This window comes from Microtus pennsylvanicus, chromosome 3 (assembly GCF_037038515.1).
Source record: "Microtus pennsylvanicus isolate mMicPen1 chromosome 3, mMicPen1.hap1, whole genome shotgun sequence".
Lineage (NCBI taxonomy): Eukaryota > Metazoa > Chordata > Mammalia > Rodentia > Cricetidae > Microtus > Microtus pennsylvanicus.
The window spans coordinates 4424384-4447957 of record NC_134581.1 but is presented as its reverse complement, the minus strand read 5'-3'; the positions used below and the strand labels follow the sequence as shown (position 1 = coordinate 4447957).

The window sequence follows — 23574 nt, the reverse complement described above, 5'->3', positions numbered from 1 at the left end:
TTCATAAAGCAGATGTGGACAGTGTCAGCTGATGTGTGTGGAGTGGGCATGTGCTGTTTCATTGTAGAATTCATAAAGCAGATGTGGACAGTGTCAGCTGATGTGTGTGGAGTGGGCATGTGCTGTTTCATTGTAGAATTCATAAAGCAGATGTGGACAGTGTCAGCTGATGTGTGTGGAGTGGGCATGTGCTGTTTCATTGTAGAATTCATAAAGCAGATGTGGACAGTGTCAGCTGATGTGTGTGGAGTGGGCATGTGCTGTTTCATTGTAGAATTCATAAAGCAGATGTGGACAGTGTCAGCTGAAGTGTGGAGTGGGCATGTGCTGTTTCATTGTAGAATTCATAAAGCAGATGTGGACAGTGTCAGCTGACGTGTGTGGAGTAGGCATGTGCTGTTTCATTGTAGAATTCATAAAGCAGATGTGGACAGTGTCAGCTGAAGTGTGGAGTGGGCATGTGCTGTTTCATTGTAGAATTCATAAAGCAGATGTGGACAGTGTCAGCTGACGTGTGTGGAGTAGGCATGTGCTGTTTCATTGTAGAATTCATAAAGCAGATGTGGACAGTGTCAGCTGACGTGTGTGGAGTAGGCATGTGCTGTTTCATTGTAGAATTCATAAAGCAGATGTGGACAGTGTCAGCTGACGTGTGTGGAGTGGGCATGTGCTGTTTCATTGTAGAATTCTTTCCAACGGTACATAGGCCCCAAGGATTAAAAACTGACCATGGAATAGCCGGGTGGTGGTGGCCCACACCTTTAATCTCAGCACTTGGGAGGCAGAGACAGGTGGATCTCTGTGAGTTCAAGACCAGCCTGGTCTACAGAGTGAGTTCCAGGGCATCCAAGGCTACCAAACAAACAGCTGATCATGGTAAGCAGTAGGAGAAACACGTTGTGATGATGGTGCTGATGGTTTGAGACGGGGCTCTCTGTGTCGGCCCAGCTGGCCTGAAACTCAGAGGCCTTCCTGTCTCTGCCTTCATGTCTGTGCCACCAGAGAAGCTCTGCATGAGGTGACTGGAAAGGGTTTGGAGGAAAAGGCAGTGAGACAGTTTCTAAGCTGTCTAGACCAAGAACACTCCAGTGAGACTATCCGATGAACGTGTCCTGAAGTAGGAATGGCGGCCTGTTCGTGGACAGTAAAGAGGCCTGGGGTTAGGGAAAGAGGAGTAGAAGATGGAGTCAGAGACCCGCGTCATGTGGTAGTAAGCTGTGAGTGCGGTGAGAAGTAGCGAGTTGTGAGCAAATGAGCAGTGTGGCACACGCTCCTTCCTCCTCATTGCTGTCCCCTGTGTGTGTCTTCAGTCAGCCACAGCTTGAACAGTATAGAAGTGAATTCAGGGACGAGTAACCCACGAACTAAAACCTTGAAGAGTAGAACGGCCACCAGCTCAGACTGCATTGTCCATGGAGAGCAGAAGAGGGTGCTGGGAGCTGGAGTTACAGGTGGCTGTGAACTGCCTGACATGGGTGCTAGGAACTAAAGTGGAGTCTCCGCAAGAGCAGTATGTGCCCAGGCCTGACATCCAATACTCTCAACAACTTCTAAGTAATTAGCACCAGTTGCCAGGTACAACTGGTCTGACAATGGAGGCCCTCAGCAAGATCGGGAACTAAGGGACCGCTGAGAGATTGCCCATAATTATATAGAAAAGGGGCATTCTTGGCACTTTTGTCTCAAGGATGTCCCCGTGGCCCTGTCTGTCTGCCTGTCTCTGTCTGTGTGTGTATGATTTTAAATGTTCAGCCTAGTTCCTGTAGCGAGTAGAATGCAGGAACAGAACCGGTGGAGTTTTACAGTAAGGTGTCCAGGATAGAGCACAAATGAGGCCACTTTGAAGGAGACTGAAGGCATGGGCTCGGGAACTGTTGTGCTAGAGGAGCTAAAGGAGGATTTGTGCACCGACATCTACCTTTGGTTTTCTTTTTCCTTTCTTTTTTATTTCGGGACAGGGTTTCTCTGTGTATCTCTGGCTGTCCCAGAACTCACTCTGTAGACCAGGCTGGCCTCAAACTCAAAGATCTGCCTGCCTCTGCCTCCCTGTGTTTTTTCTTTGTCATGCTTGAGGCAGAACCCAGTGCCTTGCTCTTGCCAGCCAATTCTCAGTCAGCTCTCGTATCCAAACTTCCTGGTCTCCTTCAAGTGTGAGAGACCTTTCCAGTCACCCAAGGCTGTGTATGCTTTCACTTTTCCCAGAACTATGGAGTGAGGCAAGGTGGCGCCCTTGAGCTAGGAGCAGTGAGAGCTCCGGACGGCCTAGAAAAACAGGAAGCTGCTCCACCTGTGCTAGGCTTTGGGAAAAGCTGCTCTGGTGATTTCTCCCCCTGGGCCGCTGGAGAAGGGCATGCTGGGAGAGAGCATTCGGTGCACCAGCCATTGCACAGTCTTCTCAGAATGGGACTACAGGTCTTGTCCTGGCATCTGTCAGCCAGCGATAGGCAAACCAGGAGGGGTTGGGGGCAGCTTTCTCTTTCCACGTTTCCTCCTTTTCCTGACCGACTGTCCTCCTCAGGGGTACTGGTGGTTGAAGGTTGGTGAAGTGGATTAGACAAATACAGGCAGACAGGAGGCTGGGGAGGTGTCCAGGTGCAGCGGCAGCCCTGCTTATCCTGAGCTGGGTTCGAGGTGCCCTGTAGTCTCCGTGGGGTAAGATAAAGACAGAAACTGTTAGTTTGCTATTGGAACTAGCCACTAGTGGGCTACACCTCACCATGGCCTGGCTCTTGTTGATGTCTGCCAGGTTTCCTATGTTATTCGAGATGAAGTGGAGAAGTACAATCGCAATGGAGTTAATGCCCTGCAGCTGGACCCAGCACTCAACAGGCTTTTCACCGCAGGGCGGGACTCCATCATCAGAATATGGAGTGTCAATCAGCACAAGGTGAGGTGGCTTGGACCAGTGGCTTTGTCTGGTGGGTTTCTTCTTCAGCTCTGGTTTTAATCTCTGAGCACTGAGCTTCATAATATATTCTGTGAAGACATTATCCACAGAGTTGTGTAAGGCTGTGAGAAAATGCCTTTATTAACACAGGGTCTCCATAAATTATCTTGCCTTAAGAGTCCCCTGCCACAAAGGAGCAGAAATATTTGGCTGGTGGGGAATGAGCACTTCCACAGGATTTTGGTGTCGTTATGAACTTGGAAAGTCTCTTGATAACTGTGCATTTACAGTCCCTCGCTGTGTAAGCACGAGGCTCTCAAGGCTGGGGTGTAGCTCAGGTGGCAGGGTGCTTGTCCACCATGCACAAGGCCCAGGGCTTGATGCCCAGCACTGCAAAACAGATAGTGATGTCTGCAGAAGCCCGAGGAGTGGAAGGAGAGGGCAGCCTCCATGGTTTCACACCGCCGTTAGCCAAGAAGACACTAACATGTTGTAGGGACCTTAATCACTTTTTATAAGGAAATTAAATATTTGTAAAAGTACATAATTCAACATTCTGTTCTATTTTCAGCATCATAATCAAGAGATTTTTCAAATATATTGACATGCAAAGGGGTCTGCAGTTGAATGGGAGGGAACTCCAGGGTTTGTTTGAGTGTTGCTTTGTGAATGATACAGAGAATGGCACTAGGGAGGGAAAGGAGCATTTACACAACTCTCAACTGTGTGTCTGGTCCCTTGTACTCACAGGCAGTGAACTGGAACTCAGCCTAATCACAGACCCCTGGTGCCAGCACCTGAATTTTTTTTAAGTTTGTGTCTTTTTAGCCAGCCCTACAAACCTGTATTCACTGCAGTCAGGGAGTCGTCGGCACAGCTGCCAGATAAGGTTTCTTGTAGTGGACTCAATCTAGCAGGCTCTGAGTTCTCGAGGAGACGAAGACAGTGTCAAAGGCATGAAAATAAGAAAAGTGTATTGCCTTTGCTGTGCTGTAGAAATTCTTTGAATTATAATGTTAACTTTTTGAGAATTTCCAGTATTTTGAACAAATTAAGGGAAAATGCAGATTACCTAGAATCTGGTAGTCTGTCTGGCCTACACTCAAACATCTTTTTTCTGGTCTTTATGACAAGTTCTTAGATATGCAAAAGAGCCATTCCCTTGCCCCTGAAGTGTGTAAACTTGCTTGTGTTGGTGTGGGACATAACTTGATATTGTGTCTAAAAGGCTCTGGTAAAAGCCAGGGGGTAGGAATCTGGCAACTGGATTGGGGTGCCGGTGCCCTTGCCCCTTGTCTCCTTCTCTGAAGGACAAGCAGTATAGGGACTCACCGATAAAAGCCCTTAGGCCAGACTCGAGAACCACGGGTGTGCTGGTGTAAGAAATCCCTACCTGTCCTCCGGCACTCTGTGCCCTGTACCATGCCTAGCCCAGAACTGTCACTTTTGCCACCACAAGTTATAAAACTTAACCTTGGGAGCCTAGGCTTTTATTATGGTTAATATCCTGAAACAAGCTTGCTTAAATTATCAAGTCTCTGGAAGCATCGCCTGTTTAGGGGAGTGTCACTCTAGTTAATTTAAGTATGGTATCACATTAACTGAAGAATCTGAGCTTGGTTCTACTTTGTCGTGATTGTGCTCTCTGTTGTAAACTCTGTTTTTTCGTTTCAGCAAGATCCATACATAGCATCCATGGAGCACCACACCGACTGGGTGAATGATGTCGTGCTCTGTTGCAATGGGAAAACGTGTAAGTGCTTCTCGGGCTTCTTGAATTTTTAAATTCTGTTTATATGACTTTCATTCTTTATGTAAGTCTGCATGTGTGCAGGTTTGTATGCGTGTGGACCCCAGAGGTGGGTATCAGGTGTCATCTTCCATGATGCTCTCACTGATCCTAGAGTTCACTGATTGCTAGATTAGCTAACTCCTGAGCTCCTGATATCTGCTGCTTTCACCCCCCACCCCCTCCAGCATTGAAGTTATAAGAGGTTCAGGTGTGTGCTTCCACACTCAGTTTTTTTATGTGGGTGTTGGCAGTGCCTAATGCCTACACAGGAGGCGCTTACTTGGTGCCATGCCCCAGCCCCTGTAAGACTTTTCACTAACACCAACATACATGCAGAAAAGTGCACACATACTGAAACCACAGTGAAATATAACAGGATTACCAGATGCCTTCTTGTGCCATTCCAGACCTTCCTTTTAGCTGTTCAGCATGAGCACACATTAGTTTGACACAAATTTGAACTATAGATAAATAGAACTCTATACTGTATATGATTTTTTTAGCCTTAGTATTACGTTTTTGTTATTTTGATGAGTTCCATTTCTTGGTTTTGCAGTCTGAATTTCTCAATTAAATTAAGGACTTATACCTGGGAGATTAGAACAGTTTGTTCTGTATAATTAAAACCAGTATAATTAAAAGCAATACTCTGTGTGTGTGCATTTACATATGAAAAGAGCTTTTAAGCGTGCATGTATGAGCAGGTGTTTGTGGTAGCATCACTTGGCTGTTAAGTGGCCCGAAGCTCAAGCCCCTGTAGTAAGTCCTTGCTCGACTCTGTCTCTTGTAGTAATATCTGCCTCCTCTGACACGACGGTCAAAGTGTGGAATGCACACAAAGGATTCTGCATGTCCACACTCAGGACACACAAGGTAATGTCCACGGTTCAGTCTTCCTGTCGTGTTGGGAACTCAGTTCTTTGTGGGACTCGTGTTCTTACAGCATAGATCATAGTGTGTCTGTTCTGTTATAGGACTATGTAAAGGCCTTAGCATATGCCAAGGATAAAGAGCTGGTAGCATCGGCTGGGTTGGACAGACAAATATTCCTTTGGGATGTGAATACTCTGACAGCATTGACTGCCTCAAATAACACTGTCACAAGTAAGGTGTTTGAAAAACATTTTTGAAAGAGATCTAAGTTGACATAAAGAATGTTATACAACATCTTTGATACGTTTGCGTCAAGATGGTGGCTCATATTTTGAGAGTACTTCTGCATACAGCTTCTAGCCCCCAGAATTGTGATTGAACTAGGCAATGCTCTTAACCACTGAGCCATCTCTCCAGCCCTGTGATTGAACTAGGAGATAGCCCATCGCTGCGCTGTAGACTGAGTAGCTTCTCCAGATGGAACCTGACTATTCCATGTGTATTTCTTAGCTACATAGCTATGGTGTAAGTCCCTGCAGGCATAAGAATCTGTCTTGTCTCACCGTGTACCTCCCATAGTGTTGCTGCCCCCGACATACACAGCCAGTCTTCTGAAGAAGGCGATAGTTGGCAATGCAGGCTTTTTTCTGACTTCAGAGTCTTACTGTATTCATGAGCTAGCTTTTCATGGCCAAGATGAGAAATACCCAGAAGAGAATGTTCCCATACCAGCTGAGAAGTCTGTTCAGAGCAGCCTGAAAGAATCCAGCAGTTCTAGAAAAGCCCAGTAAGACTCAGGTGCTTCTAGAGGGATGTAGAGGTGTTCATTGTGGCTGTTTGATAAACTTCCAGGTCAGGCTTACACAGATCTAGACTTGAAGTTCGATACTACAATAGCCCAGCCTATGGAAGCCTCTAGACTGAATGTCTGAGGGCTTCTTATGGGAGCAGAGTTTGGCCTAACTTCCACCAGAGGAGGTGTTGAAGACACAGACTCAGACAGCGAGGTTTCTGCGCTGTATGGTCTCAGCTTATGTTACTCCAGGGCTCCCATGGCTTGGCTGAGATAGTTACAGCGTGACCAAGTCTGCTGGGAAGACCGCTAGAGCGACTGCGTTTACAACTTGTTCAGTGTTGGTTTTCCCAGTAGTGTGGATCTAAAGGGGCTCTGCCCTTGTTCCCTTGGGGTTTTTTGTTTGGTGGTTTTATTTTGTTTTTCAGGGATCCAGCAGGTAGGCCTGCCTGGTCTGTCCTAGGCCTCTCTTTGTAAGGCCTGCCTCTAAGGTACACAGGAATAGAAACTTGCCCTTAGTGAACATAGATCCTGCCATAGCTGGGCTTACTTAGATTTTAAGGGAGGCTGTCACTCAGGTTTATGAGTGTAGAACCCATGCTAATCATAGCTACCTTTGTTGAAATGCTTACAAGCAGGCATTTCTAAACCTCTCACCTGTTTGTGAGCCAGTTCCATGGAAACACTTTCGCTTTGGCTTCCAAATCAAAGGGTATGGACATGATTCTGGCTAAAAGTGTTGCTTTAGATTTTGGGGGTTTGGGTTTTTACTTTTTTTAATCCGATTTGTGTATGAAATGGTGTTTTCATTTTGCATTTCTTTGAATAACAGTGGCTTTGGAACAAGTCAGACCCGTCTTTGGAAATACACTGCTTTTATGTGGGTCAGTTTTAAATGGCAGTACAGTTCCACTTGACAGATATTGAACACTACACATACGCAAATCCAGAAAAATAAATGTTGATGATGATACAGTTATTTGGAATTATCTCTAGTATAGATAGATTTCACGTCCTTAAAGTGTTTGTGAAGTTTCTGGGTCAAATGTGTAAGCTTGTGATCTTTGCTGACAAGTTGCTGAACACCTGGTCACTTTGTTAATACTCAAATCCTTTTATCCTCAATAGCTTCTTCATTAAGTGGGAACAAAGATTCCATTTATAGCCTGGCCATGAACCAGCTGGGAACAATCATTGTATCAGGGTCCACTGAAAAGGTAAGGATGACCTGGCCAGTGTCTCTGAACCTAAGAAAATGAAGTCCTTAAAAACATGCCCAGAGCTGGGTGAGGTAGCATGCGGTAGTCCCAGCACTCGGGAGGCTGAGGCAGGAAGATTTTGCTTGAGTCCAGAAATTCACAACCAATTCCTGTCTCAAAAGAATCTAAAGAATAAAATAATAAAGACAGTGATTTTGTCCAGTGGATGATAAAAGAAGTGTTATTTGTATACATCAGAGTGTAACCGCAACTGCTGTACGTGGCGTGGGGAGATGACTGTGATTTTTGGCCTTAGAAAGATGTCCTTAAGCTTAGCAGCCTTGGACAGCATACATTGGCTGCAGCAGTGTTTCCTCCTTAGAATTTAATAGTTGACATTTGATATGAAAGTCGGCTGTTTTCAAAAGCTGGTTGTATCTGTGTTCGGTTTGTATAATACTCTGTAAACACTGGCAGGTTCTAAGAGTGTGGGATCCGAGAACCTGCGCGAAGCTCATGAAGCTGAAAGGGCACACGGACAACGTGAAGGCGCTGCTGCTGAACAGGGACGGCACGCAGGTAGGCGTGCTTTCAGGCCCAGCTGACAGTTCTAGTGGAAGTCCTCTGTCTGCGTGATTGGAGAGGCTGACCTGAACCATAATCTGCATGTGTAATTTATATCCTAATTTTTGGTCTGTAGATTACTAAATTGTGCCTCAGTGGTCAGAGTCTTGTTGCTCTTGCAGAGTCCTGGAGTTCTATTCCCAGCACACAGGTCCAGTGGTTCATAGCCCTCTGTAATTCTAGCTCTGGAGGGATCTGGTTCCCTCTTCTGGCCTCCATGGGCACTGCACACAGATACACATACATCTAAAAATAAAGTGAATCTTTAAAAAATAAAAAGTTAAGTTGAAAGCTACCAAGTCCAGTCCTAATGCAGCTGTAACTGCATGGAGGCCCCCACAGCTGAAGTGCTGACCTTGTAGGCAGGAGGAAGCCTTGCTGTCAAAGCCTTGGCCTGCCTGTTAGTGGAGGGTCTCGGTTGTCTGGCTTGGGCAGTTGCCTTGTTGTTGTTTGTGTTGTCTGTAGGTTTAAGTCTCTAGCAGTGGCTAGAAGGCCTAAAGCTCTTCCTAGCCACTGCAGTCTGGGTCCTGTGTCCTCTTTGTAATATGTAATGTTCTTCTGTATGGGGCAGTTTAACTGTTGGGTGGAGATCCCTTAAAGTCAGCGGTATTTGCTATTGACCAGTAATGTTAGTGGGGCTCAGTTCTAGAAGCTACCAGTTTGTTCTTAGGGTGGTTCACCCGCAGGGTTCTTCTGGTAATTCAAGTTTTAGACCTAACTTAGGGGTCTGGGATCATGTCAGGCAACTTTTCCAATAGTAGCCAGGTCCCCTACACATAGGCCCCTCCTACTGCTGTCATTGGGAGACAGGAATGTCTGGTTGGGGTTCGTCTGGTTTAATAGAGTGTTGCATTTGTCTGAAATAATTTCTTGTTGGATATCTCACATTCTTAGCCAGTGGAAGGAAAGAGGTAAAAATGGAGGGTGGGAACTATTTATGGGTCCTGCCAGCTCCTATAGGACAGGGAGTGTCACCAGGGACCTTGAGGAGGAGGGTCCTTACAGCACTGGGCATCCCTGAGCCCTGCCTCGTGCTGGGTGTCGGTGGCTCTTTATTAGCAGGTTGTGTTTTTCTTGTGGCTTGCTCACCTTGTAGCCGCAGAGTGCTGGCTGCTGTTGCGATTGTTCTGTGTTGTGTGTTCATGTGACCCAACCTCTGTGCTTCCTCCTCTGCTTCCACCATGGAGTCTGCATCTGGTAACTAACTGTTGCACTTCTTCAGTGTCTGGACTTCCAGAGCACCGTCTTTGCCAGACCTTGCTGTCTGTGGGCGTATGTTCTAGGATCTGAGGGATTGGAGCTTTCCTGAGAGATTGGCCGCGTCTGAGTAGCATCTTTTGCCCTAGGAAGCCCTCCTTAGCTCTATCCCAAAGAACGTCTGAGTCCTCCCATACCCAGGTTGGATCAGTCATCCCCTTGTGAACTAGTTGGAAGAGGTGACTAAGTTTCTGGTGCTCCTGGCAGTTGGTGAGGGAATCTTCTACTCAGTGTTGATGTAATTCACCTGCCCACGGTCTCACAGGCTCCTCAAGTCAAGAGGTGGAGCAGTTACGTTAACAATCTACCCCACCCATCTATTTAAGAACCACCAAGTCTGGGCCACAGCTGCGCTCCTCTGAAGCTATTGCTTAGTCACATCCTCCAGCACCAGCAATTACTTTGTCCTTTCCCAGGGAAATGCAGTTTTTATGCTTTTTACAAGTTGTCACAGCGACCAGTTAGGAATACTGAGCATGCCCAGTATGGCTCTGGGATGACTCAGTCAGCCTGTTTCTGTCTAACTCAGTGTACTCATCCCTAATCTGTGTGCCTCCAACTTGTCTGTAGTTGATTCTCCTGGACCTTGAGAATGTTCAGAACTACTAGTGTTGACTCACAACTCATGTGAGAATCGTTCAGAATCACAGGAGTCAGTGCTGTCCTTGGCTAGACCTTGTTTCTGGTTCCTGTCTGAACCACAAGAAACACAAGAAATCCAGAGCCGTGAGCAAGAGGGTGAGACAGAACTGTGACACAAGATCCCAAAAGACTCTCTGGCCAGAGCACTGCCGTCAGCCGTAGAGCATGGGAGTTACCCGGGAAACCTGCTGGGCATCTGTTGGACCTGCTGTGGTCCTACCTCCATGGTCTGGGTGGGACCCGAGAGTTTACATTTTAATAAGTTCCCAGGAATGGTGTTATGCTGAGTTCACCACCCCCTTGCCTTCAGCTGCTGTCCAACTCTGTCTGCCTCAGTAACTAAGCATCCAAACACAACTCACCTTAGGGTTTACAGAATCAGCAAGCGCTGGCTAAAGAGGACTAGGGCAGGTCCCTCAGGTGTCCCTGATGGAGTGTGCATGCTATCTGTGGCCATTTCGGACTGGCATGCTCCTGGGAGCACCCTCACCTTGTTTCTCTGTTCACAGTGCCTCTCTGGGAGTTCTGACGGGACAATTCGCCTGTGGTCCCTTGGCCAGCAGAGATGTATAGCAACGTACCGAGTACACGATGAAGGCGTTTGGGCCCTCCAAGTCAACGATGCCTTCACACATGTGTACTCTGGAGGACGGGACAGGAAGATTTACTGCACAGACCTAAGAAACCCTGACATTCGGGTGCTGATTTGTGAAGAAAAGGCACCAGTTCTCAAGGTGTGTTGAGTTTTCCAGTTTTCCAGCTGAGGTTGTGACCTTTAGGCCTGTGCAGCAGAATCTGCACTACTCACTGACCAGACATGGGGGTGGGAAGACCCTCCATCCTCAACGGGGTAGGAAAGTGTCTCAATATAGACCCTCAGGCCAGCGAGGTGGCAAACTGACTTTGGGGCACACCCCTGGCACATGGATGGATGGCTTCCTGCTGGTAACTAAATCCTGGTGATACCATGTCGGCCATGCTACTGAGTTCTCCTACATGAGCAGACAGAAAAAGAGGCACAGACAGCAAGGTTCCAGCCTCTTCAGTGAGGAAAGGAAGAGCCGTGCAGGAGAAGAGCCCACAAGGCTTAGAGTGGGCAGGAGACGTGATCTGGGTGGTGCCTTGATGACCAGCAAACCGTCCTCTGGGGAGCAGAGCATTAAGGCTGTGGAGGTAGCAAGCGTGAAAGAGCCTCTTCCCTGTGAGCACTGCAGGTGTGGGGACAGTAGACTGAAGAAGGTGACACACACCGAGTAGAAATGTCTCCTGCCCCTTCAGCTACAGTCTCCTGCTGTAGGAAGAAGAGTGGTTCTGTTTAGTATAAATAGACATCTTACATGTACGATATTCTGAAAGGACCAGAGCGCATGTGCTGATGGGATCCCGGTGAGCCCCTCCCTGAGCAAGGGCTAATTTCGCATTTGGTGTGTTGTTAGGATTTTTTTTTTCTACAAACAGTCTCAAAAAAGGAAGAAATTGATTTGCCTTTAAGGGAAGAATGTAAGCCAAGCATGGTGGCCATCCAAGGCTAGCTTTAAGGGCATAACAAGAGCCTGTCTCAGAGACTTGTGTACTTTGCATGCACACAGACACAATATAAAAACTGGAATAGCAGAAACAGTGTTGCTTTTGCTCCAGAAAGCCCTCATCCTTTTGAGTGTGTCTACTTAGGTCCCTACAGTTAATCTAAATTGAAATCTTAAGCCTGTCCACAGTGGTACCTGTCTATATACCAGCTGTTGCAGGAGGCTTCTGAGTTCAAAACCAGCCTGGCTGATGTAGTGAGATTCTAAAAATATCTAACTGTGTACATGTACGCAGGCATGAGTGGACAGCTGTATGTGGCTCACTGGTGCGAGGGATACTTGCGTGCCCTAACATAACGTAAGTCTTATGAGACTTTCTCATTACCAGACTGAACTCCTTTGGTGGAGACCCCCTTCCCTGTGCGTTTGTAGCTCACTGCTAGAAGCCTGTGCAGGCACTGTTTAGTTGTTGACTGAGGAGTTAGTTGGTACTCCTGGTGTGTCACTAGGCTAATAGCTCGTCTCTGGGATAACAGCAGAGGCATGAGCTCTTGGAAAAGAAGACTTTGTGTTTGGCTTTCAGATGGAGCTTGACAGATCAGCAGATCCCCCTCCTGCGGTCTGGGTTGCAACAACAAAGTCCACAGTAAACAAGTGGGTAAGTGTGTGACTGTGCTGTAGTGAGTCTGTAGGCGTGGTTGGTTTGCTATCCCAGATACGCCAGTTAGCAGCAGCAGAGACTTGGTGTGGCCTTGTCTGTGTGCCTCTGTGAATTCAGGCGTGATCCCTGAGAGTGAGAGTAACCCTGAAATTTCCTAGATGACATTAAGCTTCTTTTTCTGTCACCAGCTAGGCTATGTGCTTACTGTGCTTAGCAGAGACTGTTGCCTGATTGCAGCTGTCCGTGTTAGACGGTGCTGGCCTCTAAGCTGCACCTGAGAGTGGCTGTGGTGGTGCACAGCTATAGCCCAGCACGTGGGAGACTGACAGGTGGGAATGCTGCACAGTCAAGGCCAGCCTGGGCTACATAGCAAGACGCTGGCTGTTTCAGTTAAACACAAAAGGAAGGAAGTAGGCAGACCATATACCCATTTTTCTAAAGGTAATAGAGCAGGAAGTTGGCTTCTGACTCATTTCCTGTCTTCATGGCATAAAGAGCAGGGGTAGAAGGAGATCGGGTAGCCAAGTCCAAGTGAAGGAGTTGAGCTGCTTTGCATAGCTGACTCTGGGAGCTAGTGGAAAGGGTTTATGTGCAGATCAGCTACCTTGCTTGTGTGCCTGTTCTTGTGCCCATCAGTGATAGTCTTCGCTGGAACACGGCCCTGCTTGGGGCTTAGTTACTGTTCTGTTGCTGTGATAAACACCAGGGCAGCTTAGAGCAGAAGGCATTTAATTGGAAGCTTACTTAGTTACAAGAGGTTAGTCCATGACTATTATCTTGGTTAGGGTTTCTATTGCTTAGAGGAGACACCATGACCATGGCAACTCTTGTTTGTTTGTTTGTTTGAGTTTTTTGTTTTGTTTTGTTTTTTTTGTTTGGTTTGGTTTTTTGAGACATGGTTTCTCTGTCCTAGAACTCATGTTGTAGACCAGGCTGGCCTCAAACTCACAAAGACCCATCTGCCTCTGCCTCCCGAGTGTTAGGATTAAAGGTGTGCGCCACCACTGCCCAGCTACCATGGCAACTCTTATGTATTTCATTGGAGTGGCTCACTGGCAGTTTCAGAGGTCACTATCATCTGGAGGGGGAGAGGCAATGTGCAGGCGGGCATGGTCCTGACTCCATCTTCATCAGAAGGCCACGGGGTGTGGACTGTCACTGGGCATGGCTTGACAAGGTGTGCCTCCACAGTGACACACTTCCTCCAACAAAGCCACACTAATAGTGCTCTCCCTGTGAGTTTATCGGGGGCCAGTTGTGGCAGGGAATGTGGTGCCAGGCAGGTGTGGCACATGTGGCTGAGAGTGTACATCTGGTCTAAAAGTTGAAGGAAGAGAGAGTGGGCCTAGTGTGGGCTTTGGAAACTTCAAGGCCCACCCCCCACCCCACCCCACCCGTGACACTTCCTAATTCTTCAAACAAAGCCACACTTCCTAATTCTTCTTAAAGAGTTCCACTAACTGAGGACCATGAGTTCCAATACATGAGTGTATGGAGAACATTCTCACTCAGACCAGCACAGGGACCTTGGGTTTTGTTTTTGTTTTCATTGTCTTTTTTCCTCATTACTGTTTGCTGGGGATTTCTTGCTGTTTGGCCCTGTGGTTCCCTGCTGTGATGGTGTGCTCTGATCAGTGTGACCCCTGAGCGCTTATGCTTCTGCGGCTCTCAGTCTCCTTGCTGACTCAGAGTGACAAGCTGGAGAGCATAAAATGATGACATGATAATTTTGTTCCTTTAGACACTGAAGGGAATTCATAATTTCCGAGCCTCTGGTGATTATGACAACGACTGTACAAATCCCATAACCCCCCTCTGCACACAGCCCGACCAGGTTATTAAAGGTAAGAAGACCACAGCAGCACACACTTGTGATGAGATAGAGTCAAGAGAGGTGGAAATAAAGGCACCGCATTTCTGTGACTGCAGTGCTGCTGGGGACGTGTGCTTAGGATGGGGGGGGGGGGGTGTTAAGGATATTTTTGATTTATTCTTTGACAGTTTCATACACGTGTACCATCTATCTTCATCCTATCCATTCCCAGGTCATCTCTCCTGCTCGCTGGACACTACCTCAGCACATTCCCATGCAAGATTTCTTTAGTCACCTCCTGGTCCCATAAGTGCCACCCATGTGCACAGGGGTGTGGTTGTGAATTTTTTTTTGAGTGATGTCTAGAGTAGTGCAGATCAGGGGTTTCTGTGGGGCTTCAGTACTTGCATGTGCACTGAGGAGATCTGGCCTCCCTCTGCCACCTTCCCAGACTCAGTGATGGCTTTGTGTGTTTGATCTGTGTGAGTGACAGCTGTGGTGTTCTGCCTGTGTTTGCTGCAGCGTCTTCAGTTCTGACTGCTGCAAACAGAGCATGACAAGTTTTGTGTTCAGTATACCCAAGAGCTTCATGCCATGTGTATTTTGGCACCATTTTCAAGTTCGTCTCTTACCCTATAGTACAGTAGCCGTGTAAAATACCTCTCATCTTGTCTTTCAGCACAGCACACACCAGATAGTCAGATGTGAGCCTCAAATTCTATGCTTTGGCTAGCTGAGGAAAAAAAATGTCTATGTAATGTTAGCTCCAGGGTTAGCCTCCTACAGCTCTTCCCGCTAGATAAGAATGGGTAGAAAGTGGTCAGAAGGACTGAACGAGACGACGGAAAGAAGCGAGAGCACATGCCAGGCTGCCATGCTGACCAGTACTTGCTGCTCATGCCTGACAGCTTGAATTCTCTCCTCAGAGCCCATGTAAAGATGGAAGAGGAGAACCAGCTCCAGAGTTGGCACCTGACCACATACATGTGTACCTTCTACATACATTCTAAGGATGAGTAGAAAGGCATTGTTTTTTTCTTTCACCAATTGTTCTTTTTTCTTTCTTTAGGTGGCGCTAGTATCATTCAATGTCACATCCTTAATGATAAGAGACATATATTAACCAAAGATACAAATAACAACGTGGCATATTGGGACGTGTTGAAGGTAAGCGTCTTTGAGATTGGTGGTTATGGGACCATGCATTCCCCCTAGTTTTCCTTATTTGTACATGACAATCAAGATTTATTTGGGGTGGATACTTTAGATATAGCATGATGTGGTAGTTTACATTTTTAAGCACCTAAGCCATTTCCCTGGTTGCTATATTATGAATTGTTTTAAAAAAAAAAAAAAGGCTGCCTTACTTTAAAAGGGTCCACCAGAGTTCTTGTCCTTTGTGCTATTGGCATTTCAGGCTGCATAATTCATTGACTGTAGGGATGGGTGTTCTGTCCTGCCCTTTCTTTCACAAGGGGCCCCATGTAGCTGAGCAGATCCAGAGAAGCCTCAATCACTCATCGGCAAAACTGCTCGATTCTTCCCTGGTTACCTAACCTCACCCCGGTGCAACCCTAGGTCATTCTGCCCTGCACTGACTATTTCCATGGCACCCAAGAGTCTTGTCAGAACAGCATCTCTGTAAAGTTGAGCTACTGGTTTTCTGTGTGTGGCCTCTTGGTCTGGTTAGCTGCTCTCAGCAGAAACCTACTGTCCGAATGAGATCTAGTTCTGCTTGGGTGGAGCTCTGAGCTAGTGTGAACAGCTTCCCATGTCCAGATAATGAACCTTGAAAGGTTTGAAGTCACATGATCTGGTATCCTAAACCTAAGGGGGTAAAGAAGACAAGGAAGCCTGGGGATACGGCAGAATCAGCAGAGCTGTGTTCTAGTCTGTAGCCAGTGGCCAGTCACATGATCTGCTGGACTTTATCCCCAAAATGGCTTTTACCCATTTCCTAGTGATGTCACATGCATATTTCAGAACCCTGCAACACAGAGCTCAGCGCACAGGAACCATTCTGCTGCAGTGAAATGGGTGGGAAAGAGGATGGGAAGAAAGAAAGTGGAGAGTGTGAAGGAGAAAGGTTATGAGGATGTGTCCTCGGGTCTGCTGTGGGTGGAGTGGTAGAGGGAGAAGATGACAGCCCAGCTCTCGGGACAGAATGGTGTGAGCTATCGTGGGCAGACAGCGCGCAGTCCTCAGGGTACTAGATAGAACAACACAGCAATCCCGGCACTCGGGAGGTAGGAGCAGGCAGAGCTCTGAGTTTCAGGCCAGCCTTGTCTACAGAGTGAGTTCCAGGACAGCCAGGACTACACTGAAAAACCTTGACATGGAGGGGAAAACAACAACAAAAGCTCTACAGGTTCCCAGGAAGGAAGGGCTAGAACACACCCAGAAGGGCACCTTTTTCTTGCGCTGGGAGAAAGACAGAAGGTTTTCTGTCCACGCTTGCCTGTGCACTCACGTGCTCTTCCAGATAGCAGGGATGGTCCGTTGTGCTGCAGACTTTATGTGGTGGAGGTATGACGGGCAGTGTATCCTGTGTGTTCTCGTGTGGGCATTATTGTAGCTCAGATGAAGACAAGAGCCTGTGATGACTGCATCTGAGTGGAGCCAGGACTTGGGTTTCCAGAGAGGAAAGGAGATGGACTGGGGATGGGGTGCTGGCCTGCATCAAGGAGTGTGTGTGCAGTGCAGTAAAATGACAGACTTCTGGGAAATTGACGTTCCCGGGGCTTGAGTACGTTGCCGTGGTGTGAGCTCTCCCTAGGTCATTGGGAGGGAGCAGTGGGATGTGGGAGAGTCCATGTCTGCCTGCCCGTGAGGAGCCGACTGCGGCACTGGGTGAATGTGAAGGCAGTTTAGTATTAGCAGAATTAAGTTACAGCCCCACCCCCTAGAAAAGATTGTTTTCATTTTCAAAAATTTTTTTAAAAATTTAATGTGTATGAGTGTTTGCTTGCATGCATGTCTGAGTACCGTGTGCGCCTGGTACCCAGGGAGATCAGAGAGGGCACTAGATTCCCTGGACCTGGAGTAATTGGATGATTGTGAGCCAGGTGGGTGCTGGCAACTGAACCATGTTCTTTTCAAGACCAACAAGTACTCTTAGCCACTGAGCCATCTCTTCAGCTCATTAGTTTAAATTTTTACTAACAGGTAGTTATTTAAAGACCTTAGAATAAAAGAAATCGGCTCCTATGGTGAGGAAGGAGTTCAAGACAGGGTTTCTCTGTGTAGCTTAGGGGCCTGTAGACCAGGCTGGCCTCCAACTCACAGAGATCCACCTGCCCTACCTCCTGAGTGCTGCATTAAAGGTGTGCACCACGCTGCCCATTAGCTCTGTTCTTCTTAAAGTATACTTTAGAATTATTTAAACAAGTGTAAAATCTGTAAGTGTGAAGTGTTACTGGGTCCATTACTCCATCCTGACCCTTGTGCTTCCTTGTGCAGGCGTGCAAAGTGGAAGATTTGGGCAAAGTGGACTTCGAAGACGAAATTAAGAAAAGATTTAAAATGGTGTATGTTCCAAATTGGTTCTCAGTAGATCTGAAAACAGGGGTGAGTTAGCAATCAGTATTTGTGTAATTTTGGATAACTGCAGATCCCTAGCACACCCTAACTATTCTGATGGAGTTTGATGTTTTTAAGTAATGTGCAATTCCTTTTCCCCCATGTTAATAAACTGTCATTGAAGCCTCTGACATTTGAGTAACGTGAGCCATAGCGGCACTGATTCTCATGGAAGCATGGCTTGATGCCTTAGTCTAGTGTGCAGATGCTGCAGGTTCAGGTGCTGCAGAAGGGAGGGCGTGCACTGATGTTGTTGTCTCTGGCAGATGCTGACGATTACTCTGGATGAAAGTGACTGCTTTGCTGCCTGGGTTTCTGCAAAAGACGCTGGCTTCAGCAGTCCCGACGGCTCAGACCCAAAATGTGAGTTAAGTGTTTAGGTGGAGCTAGGCAGGGATTGCTGGCCAGTCATCTCTGTAGTGTCCCCCTTTTTGTGTTGTGGTTTGGTGTGAGGTTTTTTGTTTTTTTTTGTTGTTGTTGTTGTTGTTGTTCGATTGAGACAAGGTTTCTCTGTATAGCCCTGGCTGTCCTAGAACTCATTCTTTAGACCAGGCTGCCTTAACTTTAGAGATTAAACTGCTTCTGCCTCCCAAGTGCTGGGACTAAAAGTGTGCTCCATCGCTGCCCAGCATATAGGACTGTTGAAGGAGCTGCGGGCCTGCTTTTCGTCCCGCCCAGCTCCCGCACGGCTAGCTTTACACCAGAAATAACAACACACAAACTGTATTCTTTTAAACACTACTTGGCCCATTAGCTCTAGCCCTTACTGGCTAATTCTGATATCCCGATCAACCCATCTCTAATAAACTGTGTAGCACCGGTCTTACCGGGAAAGATTCAGCATGTCTGACCTGGCGGCTTGCTCCATCGTGTCTGCCCAGGAGAGGGGAGCATGGCCTCTGAGCTCACCTCCTCTTCCTCCCAGCATTCTGTTCTGTTTACTCCTCCCACCTATATTTTAACCTATCAGGGCCAAGCAGTTTCTTTATTACTTAACCAATGAAATCAACAGATTGATATATGACACTCCCACATCATAGGACAATTATTGTATCTTCCTCAGCATTCTTTTTTTTTTAAAAAAAAAAAGATTTATTTATTTATTTTGTATACAGTGTTCTGTCTGCACATATGCCTGCAGGCCAGAAGAGGGCACCAGATTTCATTACAGATGGTTGTGAGCCACCATGTGGTTGCTGGGAATTGAACTCAGGACCTGTGGAAGAACAATCAGTGCTCTTAATCTCTGAGCCATCTCTCCCGCCCCTTCCTCAGCATTCTTGTAAGAACTTGGTGTATAGAAACCAGCACATATGTACAGATAAAGTATTGCCGGTGTCAGGAGAGTATCTCTGTAAATAACATCATGTTATTTAGTTTTTAAGGAATAGCTAAGCCAGGCATAGTGACTCATGCCTGTGATCCCAGCACTCAGGAGGCTAAGGCAGGAAAATAGTGTGAGCTCCAGGGCAGCCTTAGCTACCGTGTAGGACCGTGTGACTCGTGAAGAGCAGAGCCATTCCCCTGCGTCAGCATCTCAGAGTGGAGGTCGGGCTGAGCCCTGCATCTGCACCCCAGCATGAAAGCACCTCCCAATCATCCCTGGACTTGGGGGTAGGAAGAAAGAAGATGAGAAATCGAAGGCCAGGCTGAACTCACAAAGAAAAGACAGTGCCACTGTAAAAGCCACCAGATTTGTGCGGAATACTCAATGCTGCCCCCTCTCCCAAGAACCTGCTCTCCCTTTGGGTGTCTCCAGCTGCCCTGCCTGTAGTTGGCTTCTCCAACATCAGATGTAACATCCGAACATCGCTCTTCCTTGTCTGAGCTTGGAGATGACACACTCTCTCCTGTTCCCCTGTTAACTTGCAGTGAACTTAGGAGGACTCCTACTACAGGCACTTCTGGAGTACTGGCCAAGAACACATGTGACTCCCATGGACGAAGAAGAAAATGAAGTCAACCACGGTTAGTGTGTATGTTCACAAAAGCAAGAGTTGCTTGGGGTCAAAGGGTACTTAACACAGTGTGCTGAAGTGTGACGTGTATCTGTGGTGTGCCCAGTTCATTGTCTCCTTTCTGCACCAGAGTGAATGTCAAGTGGACTGAGACAGCTTACAGAGATGAGACCACTGTGGGGTGAAGCTCTCACAGGTGAAAGAAACCCCATGTTTGATATTCAGAACAAAAACATGCTGTGTGGTGGTGGGGTGCACACCTTTAATCCTTGCAAAAATAAAACAAACATGACCAGCTCCTTCTGTGTAGCTTTAGCTGTCTGGAACTCATGCTGTAGACCAGGCTGGCCTCGAACTCCCAGAGATGCCTGTGCCTCCCAAGTCCTGGGATTAAAGGTGTACACCACCACTGCCTGGCAAGACAACTATTTATAAATAATATTTCCCTTCCCTCTTTTCTTTCCTGTTTTTGGACAGGACTCTTGTAGTCCAGACTAGCTCGCAGTTGCCCTAGCTCCTCCCACCTATAGCTCCCAAGTGCTGGGATGGCAGGTGGTGCCACTGTGCTCCGGTTTACAGGGGGCTGGAGGCTGGCAGGGCACATGCGTGCAGGGCAGGCAGTGGGTCAGCTGCATTTCTCTTGTATTAAAACCCTTCAAAGGGACTCTATTTACAGTTGGTAGCATGCTGACTTCTGATCAGATCCTCTAAAATACAGTCAATATAAAATACCAAATTCTTATTTTCAGGAATTTAATGTTTGTTTTTTTACCTTTATTACTCTTTTTAATATTTAAAAAACTTTTATATGTGTATGCCATATGTGGGAATGTATGTGAAGGCCACACAAAGGCATCATATCCCCTGGAGCTGCAGGGTGCTGGGAATTGAACTCAGGTCCTCTGGAAGAGCAGTCTTACCTGTGAGCCATTTTCCAGCTTCCTCCACCAATTTTTCTAACTCTATGTAACAAGATTTTTAACTTTTAATTTTTTGACTTTTAATTTGAAATGTATCCGTGTTTTCCTGCTAGTGTCCATGTGCAGCACTGTGTGCCTAGTGCCCGTGGAGGACAGAAGGGCTACTGGGTCCTCTAGAACTGGAGTTACAGATGGTTGTGGGTGCTCTGGAAGAGCAGTCAGTGTTGTTAACCACTGAGCCGTGTTTACAGCCTGTTGTAATGAGTGTTCAGAAGCTGTGGTCTCAGCACTAACAGCCTGCCTGTCTTTCCTAGTGAGCGGGGAGCAGGAAAGCAGAGTCCAGAAGGGAAATGGGTATTTCCAAGTGCCCCCCCACACCCCTGTGATCTTTGGCGAAGCTGGAGGTCGCACACTGTTCAGGTATGGATGAGAAGGACCAGAGGCCTGCCTGAGAAAGACCTTGCTTGATAGTCCAACCCTTTTGCTAGGAAGTGCTGGCTCAGACGTGAGCAGTGTGTCACTAACTTGTAAGAATGTCTGGAGTTGGCTTTTCCGTCTGCTTGAGATAGTTAAATGCTCGGTGCAGTGAGTGATGCGACAGAAGGGCCAAGGCAAGAGTCACAGCCCCTTCCCCTCAGATTCCTGCCTCCAGGCAGCGTCTCTGGTGGTACTTCCTCTCACTCCTGACTGCCAGGCAGAGATCAGAAAGCATTACAGCAGTTCCTGCCCACAGGGGACTGGACCAGACAAGACAGGCTGGGCTGCTCCTGGGAACCGTTAACTGCACTGACTCAACCTGGGCTGCCGGGGAAATCCTCTCTGGACCCCCCCCCCCAGGAAAGGAAAAGCTGATGTGGCTCACACCCGGCACAGCTGTGGGGAGCTGGGCAACTGTCACTAGTGTTGCATAGTTGTCAGAAGTGTGGAAGATGTCTGTCCTGCCCAAGTGTAGTAACCAAACTAGAGCCCTCAATGCAGGTGAAGTCCGTGTCATGCACATGGCACTGGCTAGGCCTGTGGTGACCCAGGTCTCCCTGCTCTGTCTACTGCCACCTCTGCTGTCCTCAGTGAGCACTGTGAGGGTTCCTCCTCTGGTGTCCCCTTGTCATGACACTGACTACCTGATGGATTGTGTCTAGGCTGCTCTGCCGGGATTCCGGGGGCGAGACTGAGGCGATGCTTCTCAATGAGACAGTACCACAATGGGTAATTGACATCACTGTGGATGTAAGTGTCCCCCACCCCCACTTCGCCCTCTGACTTTTCCCAGATTGTGACATTAAGGACTGTTGTAGACAGCACAGTCTTAAACTGTAGCAAAAGTCACCTGTCAAGTGGAGTCCCTCTGCTTTTCTGAAGTTCTCAAGTTGTAGATGCATCTGATAATGGTTTACATATCGATTTTTATTTGTCAGGATTCAGTTATGATGATGATATATGCTTATTCTATAAGATTGGTGTTTGGGGTGAAGTGCCTCTTGCCACCCACCCTCCTCTCAGAGCCAGCACCTACTAGGAGGCTGACACAGCCTTGGCTCCTTTCTTCACCTACATGAGCATATATTATGTGTGCATGTGCAAGTGTATAGCTCATTTTATTTTGCACAAGATCTCTTACAGTGTTCTGCAACTTTTTATACTAAAAGTGTGTCTTGGACATCTGTTCATGCCTGTACTCAATGGACTATTCCCTTTCAATGACAGCACCCTATTCTTTTGTGTAAATGTAGCATTCTTTATTTGATCAGCCCCTTATTAGTGGACTTGGGTTGTTTCCAATGTTTTCTGTTGCAAACAGTGCTGCAGTGAATGTCCTTGTACATGTATCTTTGTGTGCTTTTTAGGATAGATTCCTAGAAGTGGAATTGCTGGATCAAAGGGTATGCACATTTTAAATTCTGATAGATAATGCCAGATTGCCCTTCACAAAGGCAATTTACTTCTGAGCCAAGTGTGCGAATGTCCAGTTCCCACAGCCACACAACACTGGACACTTTAGCTTTGCTGTACGATAGGCAAATACTGTCTGATGACTTTGATGTGGCATTTCCCTTTATTCATGGTGAGGTTAAGAGTCTTTCATATTGGCCATTTGCATCTCCCCATCTCCTGCCTGTTTGTTTCTCTGCCGTCCCTCTAATGGGGTCATTCTCTGACTGACTTGTAGGTGATCTTCCGTTGCATATTAACCTGTCTCCTCTGTGCCTTCATTAAACTTTTACTTTGTTCAAGGTTCCTTCCCAGGTGGAAACCTGGTTTTTGTGTAATCACGTTAAGTTATGACTCTGGGTTCTTCCGTGTTTTGTTAGGTATTTCTTAATCCAGGATAGGGGTGGAAGAGCCTCCTTTCTTAGGCTCTGTACCTTCTCATTGTCTTGCCTGGCTCTGTAATGTTATTTATTCTTGTGTTTGGTGTACGGTAAGGCTCTAACTGTGCCGGTGCAGCCTGTGGAGTCTCTTGTCTCTGCTAATCTGGAAGCTGTGTCAGTTCGTGCACTAAATTCCTGTAGACACTGCTCAGTCTGTTTCTAGACGTTTTTACATCCTCTTGACTATTTTGTATATTCCTAAAGCCATATGAAAAGGGATTTAATCTCTTAAAGCTTTCAAAAATTTGCTTTCTACCCCAGATATACAACCCCAAGAACTTAAAGCCAATGTTACACCTGTGGCCTTCTCTGTCCAAGCTTCCCATAAACTACTGCTTCCTTTGAATGTAGAACTGTTACTGACCCTGTGGCATGGCTTATGCCCTTAGAAGGATGACCAGATGATGTCAGCCATCATTTGAGAATGGGTATTGTCTTCATGGTAGACCTCTGTCTGTCAGGGGGATAGCAGAAGAGCCCCCACTGGTGACGCCCACCCATGCAGCAAGTGAAGGCTCTCGGGCTCTCTCAGGACGCTTAAGCTTCTGGTTGGACTTTTAGTCGTTAGCCCCAATGTTTTGATTTATACAGCTTTAAAATTTTAGGTTTGTTTTCCTGTAATGCCTTGTATAATAATTTTAGAAAGGCCATGCCACAAAACCTATTTTTGGCACAAATATT

The 23574-nt window shown here is 47.0% G+C and overlaps 1 protein-coding gene across 3 annotated transcripts in view; it reads left to right on the top strand.

The window, feature by feature from the left end:
• The window catches only part of Wdr48 (WD repeat domain 48), a 34192-nt gene that overhangs the window by 6193 nt on the left and 4425 nt on the right, over positions 1-23574 (top strand). For 2 of the 3 annotated variants that reach the window (XM_075964164.1, XM_075964165.1), the window contains exons 2-16: positions 2747-2887; positions 4562-4640; positions 5470-5552; positions 5654-5783; positions 7474-7562; positions 8022-8123; positions 10577-10801; positions 12177-12251; positions 13996-14098; positions 15137-15234; positions 17527-17634; positions 17913-18009; positions 19519-19614; positions 20839-20944; positions 21664-21751. In XM_075964164.1, the coding sequence (XP_075820279.1) occupies positions 2747-2887; positions 4562-4640; positions 5470-5552; positions 5654-5783; positions 7474-7562; positions 8022-8123; positions 10577-10801; positions 12177-12251; positions 13996-14098; positions 15137-15234; positions 17527-17634; positions 17913-18009; positions 19519-19614; positions 20839-20944; positions 21664-21751 (1620 nt within the window). The remainder of the gene's footprint in view (positions 1-2746; positions 2888-4561; positions 4641-5469; positions 5553-5653; positions 5784-7473; positions 7563-8021; positions 8124-10576; positions 10802-12176; positions 12252-13995; positions 14099-15136; positions 15235-17526; positions 17635-17912; positions 18010-19518; positions 19615-20838; positions 20945-21663; positions 21752-23574) is intronic. The other variant, XR_012909933.1, reaches the window with a different exon arrangement.